Source organism: Zalophus californianus, chromosome 2 (assembly GCF_009762305.2).
Source record: "Zalophus californianus isolate mZalCal1 chromosome 2, mZalCal1.pri.v2, whole genome shotgun sequence".
In the NCBI taxonomy this organism is placed as follows: Eukaryota; Metazoa; Chordata; class Mammalia; order Carnivora; family Otariidae; genus Zalophus; species Zalophus californianus.
Window position 1 is genome coordinate 40,722,910 of NC_045596.1, and position 22,880 is coordinate 40,745,789.

Genomic DNA, 22,880 nt, shown 5'->3' on the forward strand with positions numbered 1-22,880 from the left:
TATTTTCTCTGCACATCTCTTCCCTTTAAATAAAGGTGGTAGGGACGCCTGGGTAGTGCAGTTGATTGAGTGACTCTTGCTTTGGGCTGAGGTCATGATCTCAGGGTCCTGGGATCGAGCCTCCTGTGGAGCTCAGTGTGGAGTCTGCTCAAGTTTCTCTCTCCATTTCCTTCCTCCCCCGCCCCGCCCTAAAGTAAATAAATAAATAAATCTTAAAAGGTCGGTAGGTTGTTTTAGATTTAGCCAGTTTTAGTAACTTTTAAGAAAATGTTACTCTAAGTTTGTTGATTATTAACAACTTTGAGTGGGAAAGGGTGTTGCTTTTTTCCTTTTATGGAGCGTGAAGATCCGTTTTTGCTCTGATTAGAAATAAGCTAGAATGGAGGAATGGGCTTTGGATTGGGAATTAGAGGGTGTGAATCGTTCCCAGCTTGGCCACAGCCAGCTGTGTGATCCTGCCTGAGCCAGGAAAGGGAGAATTGGACAAATGGACATGAAACGTTGAACTCCTCTGTGTCGTCTCCTGAATGGCAGTCATAGTGGCTTTTCCTTATAGGGTAATCACATTTTATATAGAGGTTAGTTCTGAGTCCATATGTAAGGTCAGAATCACCTGTATTAAAAACATCCCTTGGGGATACTTTGGGAAGGTGCCCCACTGGAGGTTGCCTCAGATGAGTCCAGCACAGCCGGTCCTTCCCTCCAGCCCTGGAACAGATCTCTGGCTCTTCAGTGGGGCACCAGTTGAAACAGCTGGCTTGCATTTAGGGACCATGTTTTATGGAAAATACATTTTTAAATACTAGACCCATCCAGTGTTGTGAGATGCACAAAATGTGATTGGCGTGGGGAAACAGACTCACCAAGCGGCTGTCGGATTTGTGGCTCATTCAGTAGAATGGTGGGCCGTTATGGGACAACTGAAATTTCCTTTGTTCTCTCTTCCTCCTTTCCTTTTTTTTTTTTTTTTATTTGGCCAAGTGTATCAGGTTGAATTTGGGTGAGTTAAATGTGGATATTGTGCAGCCCCACTGTACTCAGCATTGCTCCCCTCCACTGGTACTGCCCCTGTCTCACACCAGGCCCTAATCCTTCTTCGCTTCAGTCACTTCAGTAGTCTTCATGAGAGGCCATTCTGAAGCCAGACCACCCCGATCCGTGGCACACATTTGCTGCCGAGTGATCCTTCTAAAAAAATTCCCAATTTAAACACTGTGCAGCACCTGGACTCACAGCAGTACTCCTCAAAGTTCTCCACCAACATTCTGCTATGGCAGAGGTTCAGTGACTTAAGTACTCACAGGATCCCGGCAGCATAACTCTGTATGGTGAAGCCGCTGTGAAGTGCCATACTCGTGTTTTTGTGTTCGTATAACACTGTTTCAGGTGAATTACTATTGAGTAGAATTGATGCTGCTTGAATGTGCCATGTTTGTTTGATTTGCATACCCCCGAGTGGCCCAGTTGGAGATACAAGTCATTAAGAGATTAAACTGGTAAGCAGGGTTCACGGATTCTTTATGTTCTGACCTTGGCCTTCCTTACGAGTTTCCTCTTTTACCATGCTACTTCTCACATTTGAAGATCTAATGGTGTGGATGCATTTGAAATGCCCTGAACATACTGAAATTAAGGTTTGGTGCCTTTGATCTGCATTCATTCATCAAGTATTTATTGAGTGCCTATTAGGTGCCAGGTATCCTTTTAGGTACTAGGGATACAGTAGTGGACAAGACCAAGTCCTGGCTTCCATGAAGCTTACACTTTAATGGGAGAAGAAGATGACAAATCTGTGATATAAAGAAAAGAAAAAGGAAAGGAAAGCATGGGAAAGTGATAAAGATCAAAGAAGGGGTCCTATTTGTTGGTCTGGCGAGGTTGTGTAAGAAGGCACCTGGTGGTGCAATCTGGTGAAATGTGAGAGCAAACCATGTTATTATCAGAGAGAAGGCAGCTCAAGGCAAAGCATGTGTAAAGGCCCTGAGGTAGGAGTGTGCTTGGAATATTCACAGAATAGCAGGAAGCTCACTGTGGCTGAGGAGAATAAGCCAGAGGAGGATGGGTAGGAGATGAGATTGGAGAGATGGGTGGAGGCAGAGAGCATGCAGGGCCCTGAACCCCAGATAAGGGATTTTCTTTTGCCTTGAATGCCTTCCCCTTCCATCTGTAACTTTTGGGTGAGGTTGGAATTAACTTTAATCTGTTCCACATGCTAGCTAGATGCCCCTCTATTTACTGAATGATTCGCTCTTCCTCATTGATTTGAAATGCCATTTTATCATATATTAATTACATGTCTGTTTACACAGATGTACATGTTGATCAACACTCTTCCATTGGCTTATCTTCTTGCATATGTACCATTCTCTTGTAATTATTGTACCTTTATACCAAGCATTGGCAAATTATGGCCCCACGGGCCAAATTCGGCCTACTACTTAGACTTTATAAATAAAGTTTTATTGGAACACAGCTACCCTCATTTGTTTATGTATTGTTTATGGCCACTTTGAGCTCTAATGGCACCAGTAGTTGGCAGAAGCGATGGCATGGCCCACAAAGCTAAAAATGTTTACGATCTGGCCCTCTACAAAGAATTTACCAACCTCTGCTTTATATTATGTATTGCTATCTGATAGGGCACGTTTTTCCTCATTCTTCTTTTTCAACAATTTCTTGGCAAGGCCAACATGTTTGTTCTTTCAGATGAACTTTAGAATCAATCTGCCTGACTCCCTTCCTTTTCTCCACCTCTTTCGGGGTGGAGATCTGAGAGGCAGGAAGAATAGGAATTTGATTGCATTTAATTTGTAGTTTAGTGCAAAGGGGAAGTGATTGCTTTACAATACTGAGTCTTTCCATTCCAGCGGTGTAATATCTCTGATATCTCTACATTTACGTCTTTCAGTAAACTTTTATTGTTTTTTCATTTGTATGTTACATATTTGTTTATTCCTGTATGTATTATTGCTTTTTGTTGCTATTACAATTGAGATCATCTCCCAGCTGTATTTTACAAGTGACTATGGTATGAGGGAAAGGATTTGATTTTTAAGAGTTTAAATTGTCTCTGACCTTCTTCTGGAAATTAACTCCTATTAGGACTGTTAATTTTTAAATTTGATTCTTTTGGTTGATGGTCATTGTCTGTACTTATATAATTGTTTTGTTCCTAATGTTTATGTCTGTTTATATTGTGCAACTCTAGACCTAGGGTAGTTTGGGGACATGGACTTTGGCCCCCCCACCCCGTCATTCATTTTTTTTTTATCATATGTAGGTCACAGCAAACGATAATTACAAAACAACAAACAAAAACCCAGGAAACTTTATGCCCAGTCAACGTTTGTTGATCGTTTTAAGAATACCCAGAAGATTATTTAGGCATGCTGTTTATTAAGCGGGCTATGCCTCTTTGCAGAGCCAGTTTTTGCTTTTAATACAGGATAATAGGGTTTGCATGTCACACAGGAGAGTGAAACCCAGTCAGTGGTTTACTGTGGAGTCACTTGATCATGGAATAAAGGTGACTTAACCTAGCATTTATTCTTTGGAATTGAAATATGAGCAGAAGGAAATTTTTATGAATCAGTTAGTGTTTTCCTAAATATGTTCTCTGTAAGGCATTTGATCTTTACCCTTAACATCTATTCCTTAAGGATGTGAAATCTATTTTAGATTTCAAGATCTGTTACTTGCCCTGAGCACTAAACAGATGAACCATAAATTCAATATATGTTAACCTTTGTGGATTTATCTTTTAAGGCCATTTTTTTCTTTTTTTCTCTGAATTTGTCTCTCCTTAGCTGCTTCTTACCTTGGCGAAGCTAAAGAGAAATTATTCGCGTTGCTGGTTTCTTTTTCCTTTTGGTGAAGAAATGATGAGATGGTGATGATAGTGGATGTGGAAATGGAGAATTCCTGACTTTATTGTGTGATTTGTGAAATAAACCTAGTTATCCGTGTTGCCTGTGAAGTGAAAGTTCATATGTAGAACCTGGTCTTAGATGCTCTTGTCTTTTTTTTCTACTATGTTGAGATTATCTTTGACCGTCATCGTGAACATCGGTTGGTGGTATTTGAATATAGAAATGCCATCATAGGCTGTAAAGACGTATCAGGCCACATGCCTCAATCACAGAAGGAGCCCCAACTTCAGAGTTTTTGTTTTGGGGCTTGACTTGGACCTATGGAAATTAGAGACCATTTTAGATGGAAGTGTGATAATGGAAAATAATATAAGCGAATGTAGTGATAATTGGTCTCTTTTATTGGACACTTAATATGGACCAGGCATTATAATGGATGTCTGCCACATCTAGGAATTGTAATCTCATTTTATAGATGAGAACATTGAGATTTAGGTTAAATAACTGGTAGACCTGAGATTCAAATCAGCTTTCAGTCTCCACAGAGAGGTTGTAAATTGAAGTGGCATTTTGGCTGTGATTTTTGTACAGAACTGTGTGTGTGTGTGTGTGTGTGTGTGTGTGTGTGTGTGTGTAGAAGGATTTAGAAATTGTAATTCATGTAGATTCTTTTTTTAAGGGGGGGGCAGAGGGAGAGGGTGAGAGAGAATCTTAAGCAGGTTTCACACTCAGCCTGATGCCAGGCTTGATCTCATAACCCTGAGACCATGACCTGAGTTGAAATCAAAATCAAATGCTTAACCAACTGAGCCACCCAGGCGCCCCTCATTTAGATTCTTTTATGTGAATTTTGACAGTTGAATTAACATCAGAGTGGTGAAAAAGTGTACCATGGTTGGGGGGGGCATCTGGAAACCTCCGTGCTTGAATAATCTTTAGCAAGCCCCTTTTTCTGTCCCTCCCTCCATGTGGCCTCAGTGAAGAGAGAATCTGGATCCTTAAATTTTTTCAGTTTTTTTTGGGGGGGGGGAGACCCAGGAGTTTATTTCAGGATTTAATTTAGAGATGATGATGGAATGTATCATTTGTCTTCCAATTTTGAAATTGAGAGAGTATGAAAAGGGGAGGTTATGGTGTGGTGGTAAATGTGGGTCACGGGGGCTGCGTGTGTTCAAGCTTCCCCAAAGCGTCTTGTGGATCAGGAGAGTACTGTTGCGCCTAGCTTTAGAGACCCCATCAATGTTTATTAAATAGACACGTAAGTAAATAGACGCACACACATATGTACACATACTCCAAATTCTTTCCTAAACCTTCTCAGTGCAACTGCACTAATTAAGATGGAAAATCAGGATTCTGGGCCACATTATGTCATCATTTATTTACCTTAAGTATGGCTAAACCATTCAGATGCTAAACAAGTAACACTTGTCTCTAGTCAAAGCCCATTTAGAGTCTGAGGCCCTGCTCTGGTTGTCTCTCAGCCAAAAAATCTGGTTAGTTGGGCAGTTCTCAGTGGCTGTGAGCGGAGCGTCTGACCATGGCTGCCACCAGGTGGGTCGGAGCCGTACACGTGTGTGTGTGTGTGTGTGCGCGCGCGCGCGAGTGTGGCCTGCTGCCCCTGACAGTGACCTGTGAATGCCAGAGGCTCTGCTGCCTGCCAGCCCAGAACTGGATTCCTGGCACAATTTCGAAAAGAAAGTAAAGCTTTCTAAATACTGGCAGGGCAGTCAGCTTGCTTTCCAGACTCAGAGCGGCAGCCGAGAGTCCAGCCCAGCACAACTTGTACTGTAGCGTCTGCTCTTTGGTCTCTTTGCACCTAATACATGTCCCAAGGAAACTATTCCAGTGAAAGGGGATTTTTTTCCTCTTTTATCAGAATGGCCTAACTTGGGGGAGTTACAGTATCTTTTCAAGGTTACTTTCAAACTAACCTTTGTGATGGTAAAGGAACTAGTGTAAATCTTGATATTTTGTGAAAATACTTTGATGTTTATTCAAATATAAAATTATTTATAGAATTTTAACTTATATTTATGTAGCCTAATACGTATGCAAGCCATAAGAAACATTTGAAATTAGAGATTCAAAAGCCTAACAGTTGAAAGTTTTATGTTGTGTGGGATTCCAAGATGTATGTATGATTTAGCGGGTAATCCTGAAATTATTAGAGATGATGGGGGATAACGTTCTTTGATTTGGACAGATTTATGAGCATGATTTCTGCTTCTGTGTTCCAGGGTTTGTGGCATTTTTTAATATTGCAACGCAAGTAACTATAGGCTCCATCACTGGGCTCTGGGCTCATGGACTCAGCTTGCAGTGTAGTCCTTTGATTTGTCTGCTTGATGGGAGGGGAGGGACTTAAGTTCCATTTTTGCTCTCTTTTTGTATAAGAGCCAACAAAATAAATATATTACAAGAAATGCCAAATGGTTGAGATGCTTTTCTATTCTTTTCTTGCCAGGAGCTTGATTTGATACTGTATTAGTAATTCTGGGGAAGGGAAAGAGAAAGAGAAAGTGAACATGTTTCTTTTGAGATCTTTCTTCTATTTGTGTGACTTGTTTAATTTGCTAACATTATTGACATTTTTCTCTTACGTTCAGGTTCATTGCTGGTAGGATTTTACAACTACTGAGGGATTTTTATTTTACCTTACAGTTCACATGAAAATTTCATGAACTTAAACATTCGGTTGGGAATTTAACTTTATAGCCAGACTTCATTTCTAAGAGATAGGTCAGTAGTTGCATGTTGTATTTTACTTAATAAGTATCAAATTAATGGAGAATACTATTCAGTGGTATCAAAACATTTGTTTTTCTTCACTTCCGAGTTTTCTCCTTTTACACTGTTTTGGCAGCTTGGGAAATAAATGACACTGAATTTTCTTTTTCTTTTAAAGACTTCCAACTGAACTCTCATCTCTCAACACTGGCAAATATTCATAAGATCTACCACACCCTTAATAAGCTAGTAAGTCAACCTTTTAAAGACGAAACTACCAGCTGTTTAAAGTAGTTGTTTTAAGTGTATTTGGTAAAAATTTAGATTACAGATATTAAGATATCAGCTGTTTATGAAAATGTTTATGAATTTTCAAACTTGCCGTATGGTGTGTGATTTCTTGGTAATAATGAACATATTTCTTGCAGAATCTAACAGAAGACGTTGGCCAAGACGATCACCCAACAGGTATCTGTAAATGCTTGCACTACTTAAATTTAAATAAACTTTGTAATATAAAGTTATAAAAGAGAAATACTAGCTGAGAATGATCTGTGTTGTAATACACTAACAAGTTGTTACTTGGTTGAGGGTGTTTTTCAGGGTGTATGAAGGAAGCCGTGTTCTAGCTCCTTCCCAGTGTCCTATCTCTGTTGGTGGGCCTCTGGTTTATGTCAGAGTACTTCAGTCCCTTTAAAGGGGCTGGGACCTCCCTAGTGGTTTCATGGTACCGTTTCTTTACTGAAGTATTTTAGTTCATACTAAAAACTTACTACAGTAATGCAGTTTGAAGAGTACTCCACAAATGCTTGTTGAGTTGAGATGAAAAATAATTTGATAGATGGGTGGGGTGTTAGATGTATGTGTTGTATAAGTCTTGAGGATTTATGAATTGGAAAATTGAAACAATTATTATAAACAGTTCTCTAGTCCTGTGGTTCTTAAACTTTAGCTAGCTTGTAATCCTCTAGGGAGGGCTTGTTAAAACAGATTGCTAGTCTCCACCCCCAGAGTTTCTGATTCTGTAGACTTGGGCTGGGGCCCCAGAGTTTGCATTTCTCACAAGCTCTCAGATGATGCTGATGCAGCTGGTCATGCGATCACACTTTGAGAACCACTTCTCTAAACTGTTGATAATCCCAAAGTTCAGAAACTTTTACTTGATCTGTGGTTACTATATCTCCCAGCAAAAATTATTAAAATACAAAGTTTTTTGAAAATTACCACAGTAATATGGGAACACATGCTTGTTGGTGAATTTTGAATAGTACAAAAGTTAACGGAGTACAAAGTGGCAGTCCTCTTTATTCGTCTCCCAATCCAGCCTTCCCCCAGGACGCTGTGTAATGTTTATTCTTTCAGACATTTTTATGCATGCATATACTTTTATAGTACTTTTAAAAATTTAGCATCTGTAAGATCATAATGTACATATTATACAGCATCTTTCTTTTTCTCATTGAATGGTATATCTTGGAGGTTTGGGGGTTTAGAACTCTCCCACCTTCTCCAGATTGGTTCAGAATCAATTGAAAATTAGACACAAGATGGAGATTGAAGTAACGGTTTGTTGGAAAACACAGCTTGGATGTATAGATAGAATGCAGAGGCTTTTCTGTATTTCATCTGAATTAGCCTGACGCGCAGTCGCCACCACAACTAGGTAAGCACAGGCCAGCACGCCTCCTGTCCCCCCTCCAACCCACCCGTTACGACCGCAGAGGAGTCTGAGCTTCTGCTGCTAGGCCAATCTGAAAGGGAGTCAGAAGGGGCTGGGCCCTTCTCAGCTCTTTCTCCCTGGACCACTAATGAGATCAGACACTCCTTCCAGGACAAGGAGTGAGAGAAGTGGGGGGCGTGGGGGATGTCAAGGCAGAGTGTGTGCCAGGAGTGTTCTAGAAGGCGAGGCCACAGAGGCTCCCTTCCCCCGATCTTTCTGTGTCAGTAAATCAACTCAAGGGCAATCAAAAGCAATTTGCTTAATACATTTTGAAAACAATGTATGCACATGGTTTTAAAAGAAATACAGAAAATGTAAAAAATAAAAAATGAAAGTTTCTGTTCCGTTTTATTACCCCCAGCTTTCATCCCCCACTAGTACTCCACATTTGACTCTCCAGAGGTAACTCTTATATTCTTATGTTTGTTTCCTTAATGATGATGATATTTTCCCCCCAAAACAGTATATATTTGTATGTGCCTCTTGTGTTTGTCACTCAGTATATCTTGATCTTTTTATAGTAGCACATTTATTAAAGCATCTGCTTTATATTTTTTGTCTCTGCATTTTTAAAGTTCATGGATATATCATAATGTGCTTCTGCAGTCTCCTGTTGATAGACATTTAAGTCTGTTTGACTCTGCTGCTACCAGTATGCTGAAATAAAATTTTCAGGGCCAGTTTTAATAGTCAGAAGTAAAGCACATTTCTCTCCAATTCTGAGCCAATATGTTGGTGGGCTCTGAGGATTTGTAAACTTAAGAGTTAGTGTAATTTTGATTTAAAACTGAATTTTGTGTTGGCACAGCCTTGAGGTTGTCTCTTCTTTAGCTGAGGTAATAAGACCTCTTGAGTTCTGAATCTTGTACATTATGTAGTTAACTTTGAACTTTAGATTTAAATGAATATTGTTACTATAGTAATTTTATGTCTAAATATTTAACCCAAATGTGGCAATTTAATAACTGGAAGCTGTAATTAAGAAAATGAAAGTGGAAAATGTATTTGGCCTCATGCCTCCTCTCTCACCCTTGAGGACAGTGGACATGTGTGATGTTTGGTATGTAACGTGCTGGTGCAATGCCTGGTACCTCATACATGCCTGTCAGTGTCAATTAGCATTAGTAATTTCTTAGAACAGTCCATTTCATTAAGATTTCCCCATTTGGTTGTAGCATCACTTGTGATTACCATACCTGACAGAGTATGCTTTAAAAATTAAACAACATAAAATCTGTTATGTTTGGAAATCTGAGAACATTAATCACCATAATGCTGCTTTGAATCTTTTGAAGCCCAACGGTAGTCTCAGCAACATCTGTAAGAAACTGTATGTGGAAGAGCCAAACCTAAGTGCAAGAGAGGCTGCTGTGTCCCTTCTAACACTTTTCTTTGGTGCTTTCAGTCTTCCTCCCACCAAGAAAAGAAAAAGAGAGAGAGACAGAGTTAATCTTGGACAAGTAGCCCCAAATCCAAATTATAGGGAATGAATAAAAAAAGTCAAAGGGAGAGGACAAAAAACAATGAGTAAGAAAAAGATGATAGATGTCAGAAGTCAGTATTTAGAGAGAAAGGCACGGAAAAATTTTTTTGTCTTAAATAGTAGGATAAAAATTTCACATTTAGATACTAATAGTTTCACTCAAACAAGCAAGTAGTTCAATGATCTGTTCAAGGAAATGAAAGAAAATATTAGGTACTGGAAAGGTGCTTTGAAATGTGATCTGTTTATCAACCCGAAATCACTATGTCTTTGTGACATTGTTCAGTGAATAGTGAGCTGAAACAGCTATATAAAAAGTACTGAAGTGGCAGAATGAGCCATGTAAAATGTTATTAAGTGAAACAAGGGTATGTTACAACAAACTCAGTAAAATGAAAAATCAGACAGAGATTTTTGTATTAGAACATGCACTTGGGTGCCTGGGTGGCTCAGTCATTAAGCGTCTGCCTTCAGCTCAGGTCATGATCCCAGGGTCCTGGGATCGAGCCCCACATCCGGCTCCCTGCTCAGGGGAGAGCCTGCTTCTCCCTCTCCCACTCCCCCTGCTTGTGTTCCCTCTCTCGCTGTGTCTCTCTCTCTATCAAATAAATAAATAAAATCTTAAAAAAAAAAAAAAGAACATGCACTTACACTAAGTTAGGAAAGGTCAGACAGATTCTCTAATTTTATGGACCTCTTGAGGCCCCAAAACAAAAAGATTAAAAAAGAAAAGGCAGTGGAGCATCTTAGATACTTAGATACTGTTTATTAAGAATAACAGGTTTAGTTAAATTATCATCAAAACAACAAGCTGGATAGTCATTAAAGGGCCTTTGGTCTGATCCCCACTCAAGTTGCTCTTTGAAATAGATTTTGTGGGACCAAATATTAAAATAAATAAGCTGAAAGATGTTGGCAGTATTTCTAATTGTTTAATGTGGGAAGACTTCATTGACTACCTGATTTATTTGAAAATATAGGCAGCGAATAGAATATTTCATTTGTTCTTTTTAGCATCTTAGATCACTTTAGATCCACTTTAGTGATCCAAAGTTCTTTTAACACTAAATCAAAAAGAAATGAACCTGAACTCAAGTTATAACCCTTGGGTAAAAAAATATAGCAATTTTTATTGCCTTCTTAAGGACTATATATAAATACACACACACACACACACACACACACACACACACACACACACACACACACACACCCACACACCCCACCCCCACGCCCACCCCCAGCATCAGGGTAGATTTCAGACCGATTGTCCACCTACTATAGAAATATTGAGACCGAACACCAGAACATCAAGATAATATTAAGGGGTGTGAGTTATAGTTTGGGATTGCTAGTTGGGATTCTTCTCCTCCTCTTCCTCTTTATTATTATTATCAAAAGGTTTTTCTTCTTTCATATGTATCTGCCAAATATTTCTCATGATGTAAGATGAATCTTTAAAATCTTTTTCATCACTGCTTTTTCTTGGGTGATTGGCAAAGAATGAAAACTTGCAGCTCTCTGATCATTTCACATGAATTTGGGGTTTCCTAAAGTTCATCTATTGGAAGTTGCTTTTTTTTCTTAAGTAATCATTGACCTAGGAACTTTCCGGTGCTCAACTTTATCGGCCAATTTTCTCATCTGTAGAATTAGGATGGTAGTTAATACCTCTCAGATTTGTGAGGATAACTTTGGAAGTGCTTCAGCGTTATACTTTATAAACTATCAGCCTTAACATTTTGCCTTGATCTGTAATGTCAGATTGATTGTACTTAAGTAGATACTTTTAGGGGGTTAAAATAGTCCATTCTTTGAAGTAGATAACATTTCATAACATTTTCATAAGTTTTATTTAAAGATAAAAGTTTAGTTGAAGTAGATTAATTGATATAAATTCTGAGTCACTAAAACCTAAATTTAATGATACAAATAAATACAAATTTGTAAAACATTCATTTAAATGAGTGTAATTTTTATTATAAAAAGACATCACAGAGTTATTTTAAGAAGCAAACAGTGTCAAATATTTTTGTTTAAAAAAATCCTACTTGCCAGGAGACTTAAAGTCGAGTGCTTATTTTACTGACAAACAGGAAAAAAAATCTGAAATGATATACTATCTATTCATTGGTATTTTAAATATCTGGAAAGGTATTAAGGAAGTGTATTGACTTTTTAAGTAGAATTTGATTTACACATGTTTTAGGAACACATTTATTTCACAAATATTTATTGAGAGTGTTCTGTAGGATTCTCAGTAATGTATGTATCTTATTATTACTGTACTAAGATGCTCTATTAATTGCTGTGTATGCACAGGTGAACCAAGTGGGGCCTTGCAAACCAATGTGTACTTTTGCACATGCACTTAAAAACCCTAGTTGTTGCTCTTGCTCAGGTAGGATCCCTGGAGCTATGTTGGGGAGAAGGGGAATGGGTTTGGGGCACACAAGCCTTGGATTGTGTGCTCTCTGTGTATTTTGCTGATTTGGTTCATGTTGGCAAAGTATTATAAGTAACCTTGTTTTCCTCAGCATTAAAAAATTGCTTTTCATGTAGCCTGAAACTTTTCACTGTCATTATGGGTTCTAGGGTTCTACCTCTGGAGCTGTACTGTGTAGTCCTTTGTATCTTCACTGGGGGCTGAGTTTGACACATCTTTCCTCTGAGGCGGGGTGAAAGGGTCAGTAAGCCCATGAGTGCCTGAAGTCCAGTGGGCACCGGGAAGGTGAGCAGACACCATTTCCTTGTGAAAGGTGGCCCCATCATAGCCACCTGCTTATGCCGACCATCAGAGTAGAGAGATCTAAGCAAAAGCCATGGTTCTTAGCTAGAAGATAAAAGGTTTATTTTTATTTATTTATTTATTTATTTTTTACAGATTTTATTTATTTATTTGACAGAGAGAGACACAGCGAGAAGGGAACACAAGCAGGGGGAGTGGGAGAGGGAGAAGCAGGCCTCCCGCCGAGCAGGGAGCCCGATGCGGGGCTCGATCCCAGGACCCTGAGATCATGAGCTGAAGGCAAACGCTTAACGACTGAGCCACCCAGGCGCCCCTAGAAGATAAAAATTTTAAATAAATAAAAGAGTAAAATGCCAAATTGGGGCTCAAATAATGAGTGCATTTTACACAAACACAAGAAAAAGTGATTTGTGAAACTTTTCATAGAAAACATTCATCAATAAGGAAGAGAATAAGAGAAAGTTGAAAAAGTTAACTTACAATGTTTGTATGTTTACCAAAAATGTGATACTCTTGATAACTAGGACTCAGTGAAAGCTAGACGTTATACCAGTTTGTCTATGAGGAAGCAGATAGGAGAGGAGCTAGTGGATTAACCTATATTGGTGAAGACATTATTTTAAACAGTGTGCATTGTTCCATGGGCTGAGGCACTATAGTGCATTTTCTTCCATGTTCTGCAGACCCTGGTGTAAGAGAGAGGTTATTGCCATGTGAGATGCTCAGAACCAAGCCATGACCAGTACTGGAAGGAAATGACTTTTTTTTTTTTTTAAGAGAGGGAGAGTGAGCAGGGTAGAAGGGGGCAGGGAGGGACACGGGGAGAGGGAGAGAGGGAATCTTCAGCAGGCTCCATGCCCAGCGCGGAACCCAATGCGGGGCTCTCTCTCACAACCCTGAGGTCATGACCTGAACTGAAATCAAGAGTCTGATGCTTAACCAACTGTGTCATCCAGGTACCCTGACTTTTCTTTATACATAGACATCCAAGGAGGGGAAAGTGAGCTTTGACGTTTAAGACAGACCACTCGTCCTTCCTTCCTTCCTTTCTTTTTTTAAATTGTAGTTGACATACAATGTTGTATTAGTTTCAGGTGTACAACATACTGATTTGACAATTCTGTACGTTACACGTTACGTTACACGGTGCTCACCAGGGTAAGTGTAGTTACCATCTCTCTTCATACAAAGTTATTACAATATTATCAACTGTGTTCTCTATGCTGTACTTTGTTTGCATCCCTGTGACTTATTTATAAGTGGAAGTTTGTACCTCTTGATCTCATCACCTATATAGCCCATCCCCCTGGCCCACCTCCCCTCTGGCAGCCACCAGTTTGTTCTTTGTATTTATGAGTCTGTTTCTGTTTGTTTTTCTCATTTGTTTTGTTTTTTAGATTCTACATATGTAAGTGAAATCATATGGTATTTGTCTTTTTCTGAAATACTGTCTAGGTCATCCATGTTGTTGCAAATGGCAAGACTTCATTATTTTTTTATGGCTAAATAATATTCCATTGTGTGTGTGTGTGTGCGATGGACACTTAAGTTCTTTCCATATCTGGGCTGTTGTAAATAATGCTGCAACAAACATAGGAGTCCATATATTCTTTTCAAGTTAGTGGGGGTTTTTTCCCTTGGGTATAGACCCAGCAGTGGAATTGCTGGATCACAGGGTATTTCTATTTTCAGTTTTTTGAGGGGCCTCCATATTGTTTTCCAGAGTAGCTGCACCGGCTTGCCTTCACCAACAGTGCACGAGGGTTCCCTTAGCTCCATCTCCTCGCCACCACTTGCTATTTCTTGGACACACTGTTATTTCTGAGCAGTGTGGCAAGCTTTCCAGCTAGGCAGGACAGACTTTTACATTCTGCAACCCCCACCCCAAAGCATTCATGGACAAGAATAAATCTTTTTTTTCTTCAAAAGCTTGGGTCACTGTGAAATTCTTTGGCCCTTTTTGTGTGCTTTAGTGTTGTTTATAAACAGGACCATTTTATAGGGAAGATGGGGTGTGTGTGGTGGTGGGCAGCACTTTCTCCACCTTTCTCTTCCAGTTACTGCTGCTGTTGTGGGGGAGAGAGATACGGTGTGCCTTGTGTCTCCAAAAAACTCTCTGCTTCCATCCTTGGAAGGACAGGATCTGGTAGGGACCTGGAGAAGGGTGATCAAGGGTTGTCTTTTTAGCCCTGTTTGGGGTCTGCTTCTGTGCTATAGGAGGAGACAGGATCCTTGCGCTCATGCATCGTTCAGTACCTGGCCCTGGGCAGCCGCCTCAGAGTAGGTTTCTAGAAAGAGCTGTCCACGTGCACTATGTTGGCTCCCTCACCCACATCCCTCCGCAGCCCGTTGCAGCCTGGCCTCCACCCTCGCCGCACCCCTGCTGCGGGCCTTCATTGCTCAGTCTGGTGGGTGCCTTTGCTCCTTCCCTGAGCTGACCTCGCGGTGCACTTGACCACACCTCCAAACGCTCTCTTCTCCTTTGGCTTGTAGAACATGACACTCTCCTAGTTTTTCTCCCTGCCCAGCTCTTTCTCAGCCCTTTTTACACATCCACCCTCGCCGGGGCTCTGTCCTGAGTTCTCTGCTTCTCAGTCTCTGCCTTGACGGCCTCAGGCGACAGTAAATAGTGTCTGAGCGCTGGGGCTTTGCTGCCGAGCTGCTTGGCTTCCATCATCCACTTCACCTACTGCTTTCTGGCTGTTACTTAATCTCTCTTCTTCAGTTTCTTCATCTGTAAAAATGGGGATGCTAGCAATAACCTACAGCGCAGGGTCACTGGGAGCACTCGGAGTGCTGAGGTCCAGCCTGAGCACTGTCTGCATACCTCCATTCCAGCAGTTAGAACGTGTTTCTATTTATACCCCCAGCATCTATCTACACACAGTGCTTGGCATCTAAGCACTGATGGAGTAGTTGTTTTTCTTCATAAAAATCCTGAGAGGGAGGTATCACAGTTCTTACTCTTTAAAAGATGAACCGGAATAGGTCAGCGATTGACCAAGCCACATAGTTAGGTGAAGAGCTAAAAATTATTCATCGAGTGCAGATCATTTAAACACCAGCACCCTTAAGCTCTCTCTTGTCCTCTGACTCAGGGCCTTCTACCAAGGGACTAGTGGAAGGAGGAGAGACATGGGGGTCCAGAATTCACCCCTAAACACTTTTGGGACCTTGGAAAATCACTTGGATGTCCGAGCTTTGGTTTTTCCCATCTGTCAAGCAGAGATCATGATCTCTGCCCTGCCTGACATTCGGGGTTATTATGGGACCCAAATGGCATATCTGGTAACACCTGTGCCAGGATGGACACATTTTAATTATCTTATAATTGTTTTGTAATTTGTGATGGTTTTAGACAGTCTGAAGCAAGACTGTCTGGGTTTGAATTCCAGTTTTGCCACTTAACCTCTCCCTGCCCCCATTCTCTCAGCGGCATAGGCAGTAATGAGGATTTTCTTTTCATAAGGCAGGTAGGAGGTGAACAAGTGAAGGCATCGTGTAAATGTTAAGAACAGGGCCTGGCTCACAGTGAGGTCCCTGTACGTGTTCCGTGTTGGGATCGTCTGTTAGTATATTTTAATATCTTTAACCAAATGAAAGTTTGCTTCTGAAAATTCTGACCGAAAGTGGCAGAAACAGACTAAAAATTATTATGGAAATTTTGCTCAAGATCCTGTCAGCCTTCTGTCCAAAAAAATCTAAATCCTGTTCTTCTAAGATCAGATATCCCTTGAAGCTTAAGAGTATTGGGACTGATGTGCTTGTTTGTATTTTAGATTCAAGGTTACTGGTTGATCTGGCCTTGCCTAATGAAATACACAAATGAGATAGCGCAGTTCCTTTTGAAGGAACACTGACATATAAAAGAGACTGAAGCTTTGATGATTTACGTTAGTGTTTTTGGAGAGTAAATGGAAATCGTGGTAACTTCTATTTCTAATGTGGTTTTGGGGGTAGGGGGGTATTAACTTACTTGTGTCATTGCAAGGTTTATTTCTTGACTATAACATTTTCCCAAAGAAGAGCTAATAACCTTTTTTTTCACCTTATAACATTTACAGATAACATCTAAACCCTTTACAGTTATAAGCCACGACTGTTCTCAATTTGGCGGGTGGCGTTCTCTGGGAATGTTAGGATGTGGCTAAACGTGCTGTTGTACCCTGTGACTCTTTGTCCCTAGGAAGCCTGCGGTCTTGCAGCTCTTCAGACTGCTTTAGTAAAGTGATGCCGCCGAGGAAAAAGAGGAGACCTGCCTCCGGAGATGACTTATCCGCCAAGAAAAGTAGACACGATGGGTATGTCGCAGAGACAATAGATCAGACTCAGTGACGTGTATCAAAGAGGCACGCTTTCAAAGTGTAATTATCTTGTGATACTTACTTTACGTGTGGGTTTATAAAACCAAGCCAGATTAGGTAAGTCGAGTTCTTAGAAATTGAAGTTTTGTCTTAGTCGACTTTTTGTTTTAGTGGATCTTAGTTGATCCACCAAAACTGGTGTAGAGTTTCTTTCTTTCCTTTTAAGGGCTTGCCATCTGTGCCTGTTGAGGACCACAGGATTTGTATGTATCTGTCTTCTAAGGGGTCTCACTCACCAAACACAACCACAGGAAGCCGCAGTTGCTTTTGCAGCGGCCCTGGGCCGAGTGGCCTGAGGGTGCCGTGGGGCCTGGACACTCTGAGCCTGCCTGGAGTGGTGGCCGAGCAGAGGTTGAGTCTCAGATGAGTGAGGATTTGTTAGAAATCATGAAAAAGAAGACTCTGCAAACCACTTCTCTTTCAGACAAGTGAACTGCTTAATTGGGTAACTCGAAAAGTCGTTAGACTTGTTTATTTTAGGCATCTTTAATTCTTTCACCTCGATTTTCATGTGTCTTTTTTACTTTGCTCTTTTTGTTTTTTAACAACGAACAAACATCGTAATTTCCTTCTTTTCTGCCTTTTTTCCATTTTCCTCCATTCTGGCTCTGTAGGTTACTTCACTCACGGGCCTGAATATTCACATCTATAAATCAAGGGGATTAGATGAGTTGTTTCTGTTTTTTCCTTGCCGTGACACTTAATATGCTCCAACTCGGTGGAAGGATAGAGAGATGGACTCTGAAAATGTGAAAATGCTATCACTCTTCTCTACCAGATGAGCAGAAAATGTGATCTGTGAGAAGATAGCAGTGACTGAGAAGACAATCACCAGCAATGTTTAGACCAGTGATTTTCAGCTTTGGGAAGCCAGGTCACTTGGTCACTTCTTTGGTGGTGTCACCGTTCTTGTCATGGAACTGTTAAATGCTAATAATCACATAGCAGTTTGTGACTATATGTGGAGCACTTGTTACTTCTCACCACAGTCTGGGATAACTCCGAATGAGAAAGCTGTGTAAAAACTGGTGGCTGCCTTGCAGGAGGGGGTGAGGTCCTCTTGCCAATAGCATTTCATTGGCCACCCAAGGGATAGGGGTCTGTAGCTTTAGATGAGTTTCATTCTTTGTCTTTTTTAAAAAACAACTTTATTTACATACCACAGCTTTCATCCACATTAAGCATACAATTTAGTGATTTTTACTAAGTAGTTAAGAGTTACACAACCGTCACTGCAAACCAGTTTCAGAAGACCTCTACCACCCCAATGAGATCCCTGATGCCCATTCACAGTCCGCTCCCCTGTTCCCACCCCCAGACCCCCACAACCCCCTATCCAGCTTCCGTCTACAAATTGGCCTTTTCTGGGCATTTCCTGTGAGTGGTGTTTTTGTGTCAAGCTTCTTTCACTTAGCATGATGTTTATGAGGTTCATCCACGTAATAGCATGTATCGGTATCTTTTTTTATTTACTGAATGGTATTCAGTTGTCCTTTTTTATGTAGAGCACTTTGAGGCACTTCGTTACAGGCCAATGAACCTGTTGCTTTTCCCCCCTTTCTTGAAGTGGAGTATCGGAACTTTACAGTGTCCTGTGTAGGTCTCCATGTTGTTGACCAGTTACAGCCTGTGAGCTGAGAATGTCTCGGCCCAGGATTGGAAGCTATATGTTTGAACCCTTGGCCAGTCCCACCTTTGTTTCTGGGTAGTGTGGCTACCTCTTATAGAAGAAATACAAAACTGGTGGGGTTGCAGTTTTGGTCTCTGAATACCCTATAGCCATGCTCAGTATTAAAACCCAGAATCTCTAGTCAGGGGTATATGCAGATATTCTGGTGAATGTCTAGGTCATGAATAAATACTAAAATGTAATTATGTATGATTTTTGTAATATATAATATAGAAATTAAAACTGCATTCATAAGTGTTTACATGTATATATGCATACACACACCTGTTTAGGCAATTTATGTATAAATGAGGGAAAGAAAAAGTATATACTCATAATTTTTCTATTGAAATGACTACTTTAAAGATCCTGCCTTCTCTCCCCTCCCCAGATAGGGAACATCTTGGTTCTTAGCACCCCCGGTCATCATAAAATACAGAATTCCTGCAAAGAGTCACTCTTGCAGGAGGAGACTGCCGTGCTTCCTGACTCGGTTGTGCAGCTTGTTCTGGGTGTTTCCACACCAGCGGGGCACAACAGGAAAGGGCCAGAAGCCAGGCTCCTCTACTTCTCTCTCCTGAGGCTTTTCTCCCTGGACGCTTGGACATAATTTGATGTTTTTTATTTGCTTAATGTTCCCTTGACGTGTCCAATACTGGCAGGTTCTTCCTTAGACTGTGGTTCTGTGCCCACCCTGACTTGTAAGACATGAAAGTCAGGAGAATTGGATGCAGAGCCAGGAGTGAGTTCTAGGGTCTTCGCTGGAAGGAAACACCTTAGCCATTTCTGGCTGTGTCTCACTGTATCACTCTGTAGTTCGTTCTGGCTAGTGAGGTAGAAGGGGGGATATTAAATCAGTCCTTACTGATTACATGTTAATGAGAGTAAAACGTGTGTATCAGGTATTTACCATTTAATTCTGTTTTGGGTAAAACTGTAGTTATAAAAGCTGAAGCTTCCAAATGCAGGAAGTAAAATGTTTAAAATATACTGGAAATACTGATTGAAGAGATGTCTGGTTTGGGTAAAAGAAGAAAAACTGTCTGCTACTTAACAGAAACTCCGCATCTTTAAATAATTTCAGACTCCTTTTTCAATTTCTAGCATGTATAGGAAATATGATTCAACCAGAATAAAGACTGAAGAAGAAGCCTTTTCAAGTAAGAGATGCTTAGAGTGGTTCTACGAATATGCAGGTAGGTCCTCATTTAGATGATCTGAGACCGTCCCTTATGAAAATAAGGACTACCTTAGGGAAGATTAAAGAATTTTAAAATGTGTACTTTTCTAATGTGGTTTGTGTGCCGTCTCTTCCCGTTTGAGGGAGGGAACATAGTTGAAACAAATCACCAAATGTCCTATTTATAGCCAGCAGCTAAGCCAAAGAATTCAGAACACTAGAAGGGAACTGAAAAGATGAATGCACTTGGGAGAAATACTCAGGATTGCTAGGAAACCTATTTAGAATGCTGGTAGTGGGTGACTCTTTGGATTGGACATCAAAGTTAAAATAGGCTTTGCTGCTTTGAACCCTTAGGTGCAATGGAATTTCTTATATTAAGTGTCTATTCTGAAAGATGATTTGGCAGAAAATGTTTGTTTTGTCATTTAAAATGTCTTAAATTCAGTCCTATTTTTGCAGCTTACAATAGCTGGTTGGATAATAGACTGCAATCCAGGGTTGTTCGTCACTGTGCGGTATAAAAAGAAAAGGAGTGTTTCCAGACAAGTTTGAGCTGCAGGCTCTTCTACCCCTCTTCTTTGCTGTGTTTCTGGCGCTCTCATAGCCTCTACATTTGATGATTTCAGCCATTTTCAAACTGATTTTCTTGTCCTCTGTCTCTGCTCCCACCTAGGTTTCATGGGCCTCCTGTGGTCTTACCTAACAAACAAAACAGATCAGACAAAGTCATTCCCTAACACTCCGCTCCAGGCTCGCCTCCTGCTGAAAAAAACTCCCTGCTCCCTCCGGGTTGAAAGAGAACTGACAGGCTCACCGCTGCCCCTCCACCTGGAGTGTTTTCTCGCCGCTTTGCCATCAGACAGTTCTTGCTGTACATCTTCAAGGCCCCTTCATTAGCTTACTCCCACAGGACATTTTCCTACCTGGCTCGCATGCCCTTGTATTAGGTGTCCAAACGGGGGTTCCTCCTGTGGTCTGATCTTGCCATTCCCTCCCCCTTCCCCCGCCCCCCCCAACCAATCCCCTACCTCACCCTATTCGTTTTTTGCTAAGAGCCTTGCCCCTTTGGCCACAGAAGTTGTTCCAAGGGCTGGCAGGTAACTCAGGCCAGGCCCATCAAGTAAAATTCCCTTGGGATTTTCAGATTGCTGCTAGGAGAAGAGCATCTTTCTCTTCTGGTGGTAGACTTGAAAGGATGTGATCCTGATTCCTGTAGGTCTTTGGATTTTTGTGAGCTACTCCAGTATCTTTCTAGTGAATTAATTCTTCTTCATTACTTGAACTAGTTTGAGTTGGATCTTGTTTGCAGGACAGCAGCCTTAGTACAAATACTTACATAGGGGCGCCTGGGTGGCTCAGTCGTTAAGCGTCTGCCTTTGGCTCAGGTCATGATCCCAGGGTCCTGGGATCGAGCCCCACATCGGGCTCCCTGCTCCGCGGGAAGCCTGCTTCTCCCTCTCCCACTCCCTCTGCTTGTGTTCCCTCTCTTGCTGTCTCTCTCTCTGTGTCAAATAAATAAATAAAACTTAAAAAAAACTTACATAGTATTAGAATGTATGTGCTTCCATGTTAAATCACAAGAAAATGAATCTCTCAAAGACGTTTTGTATTCCTAGAAAAAGTGGTTGGCACTTTGCCAGGTGTTCGATACATGGGTGCTGAATGAATGGTTTTCTCATATTTGTATCACTTTGTGAAGGTTTTTGCTTTCTTATCTTGGTTCACATTGATTTTTATGAAGTGGGTTATGAAAAGGAAGTTTTAAACAGACAAAAAGTACACTTAATTCTACCATCGGAGCACAGCTATTTTGATTTGTGTTTGTGTGTCTTCCTTTATAAGCAGACATCATTTTTCCCTGGTATGGCCACATTTCTGTGTCCTTTAAAAAGAGAGCAGGCTACAGTTTTCCATCTTGTTTGCTTTTCTCTGGCTCAGGAAGGTGACATTTGGGATAAAGATTAAGCCACATTCTTGAGGTTCCTGGAGATCCCTGCCAGGTGGTTCCTTGCAGTTCATCCCTGCAAAAAGGTTTTGTGGGTGTGGCTATCCCTGTTTTTACCCCCACCCCCATTTTGTCTTCTTTTCCTGTGTTAGTAGGGGAAATGGCTTGAAATTGGGAATAATTAGGAGCTCCAGCTGATACCTGCTTTCACTTCTAATAGCCCAAGCACATGAATAAAAGCTGTAGATTATTACTGAAGAAAAGCAAATGGTGAGATGACCCCGGGCGACTGTCAGGTTGTGCTGTGGGATGAGTCTGCCGGGGCAGGCTGTGAGGCGGGGGTGCTAGCTAGCAAGAGGAAGGCTTTACGGTGCTGATACCCCCTGTGGTGAGTTCTGTTACCTTAGGGAAGAGCTAGCTGGCCTGGGCTGACACCCTGCACTTTAATCCGAGGTGGGTGGAGGGGCGGATGGAGGGTAGGATGGAGGGGCGGGAGGGCCCTGGTGGTGCAGTTGTCTCACATGGGTGCCCCTTCCCTTCTTCCCAGAGTTCTCCGTTCCACTCCTTACCCTGTCCTCCACTGCCCGTGGCTCCTGCAGCCTGAGCCCTGCTCGTCCCCGCTTCTCCCGGGCCAGTTAGCGCCAGCGCTCCTTTACACATTCTAGGGTGCAGCCTCTCCCCTTTTCAATCCTGATCAACTCCATTTCTGGTTCTTAGAGATTTAATAAATGAAACCTGCTCCACCGGGGGCTCTTCTTCCGGGTCTCTGTGGCTAGAAGTTTGCTCCCTTTTTTACTTTGGATTTGAGTTCTTGGTGACTTGAGAAAGGAAGGTTGGGGGAGTGTTGTTTAGTCCTCCATCTGAAACTGGAGTCCCATTTCTTTTCATTAGGATGAAAATAACCAGTTTTACAGAAGCAATTTACCTAATTTCCACTTTCTGAAGTATATCTAAGAATAAGGAATTAAGCCAAACACGTGCCAACGTTGATGTCAGAGTTACAGGGAAACTCACATAGATGTAGATCATAGACGTTCTCCCGAGTCCTGACTGACTGTGGGCCCTTAGTTTCTGTTTGGGATTAAGTTCTATGACAGGATCGTGTTTTGGTTTTCCAAAATGAGATTAAGGACCAGGAGCAGATGCTAAGTGACCAAGTGGTCTGTCA

The 22,880-nt window shown here is 41.2% G+C and overlaps 1 protein-coding gene across 7 annotated transcripts in view; it reads left to right on the forward strand.

The window, feature by feature from the left end:
* Positions 1-22,880, forward strand: part of DCUN1D4 (defective in cullin neddylation 1 domain containing 4) — a 78,886-nt gene that overhangs the window by 21,810 nt on the left and 34,196 nt on the right. For 5 of the 7 annotated variants that reach the window (XR_003520746.1, XM_027598692.2, XM_027598694.2 and 2 more), the window contains 4 exons: positions 6,778-6,848; positions 7,028-7,067; positions 16,738-16,852; positions 19,689-19,780. Coding sequence is in view for 6 of the 7 variants with exons in the window: in XM_027598692.2 (XP_027454493.1) it covers positions 6,778-6,848; positions 7,028-7,067; positions 16,738-16,852; positions 19,689-19,780 (318 nt within the window). In the remaining variant the exon portion in view is untranslated. Of the gene's footprint in view, positions 1-6,777; positions 6,849-7,027; positions 7,068-16,737; positions 16,916-19,688; positions 19,781-22,880 lie in introns of those variants that run through there. The other 2 variants (XM_027598697.2, XM_027598698.2) reach the window with 2 other exon arrangements.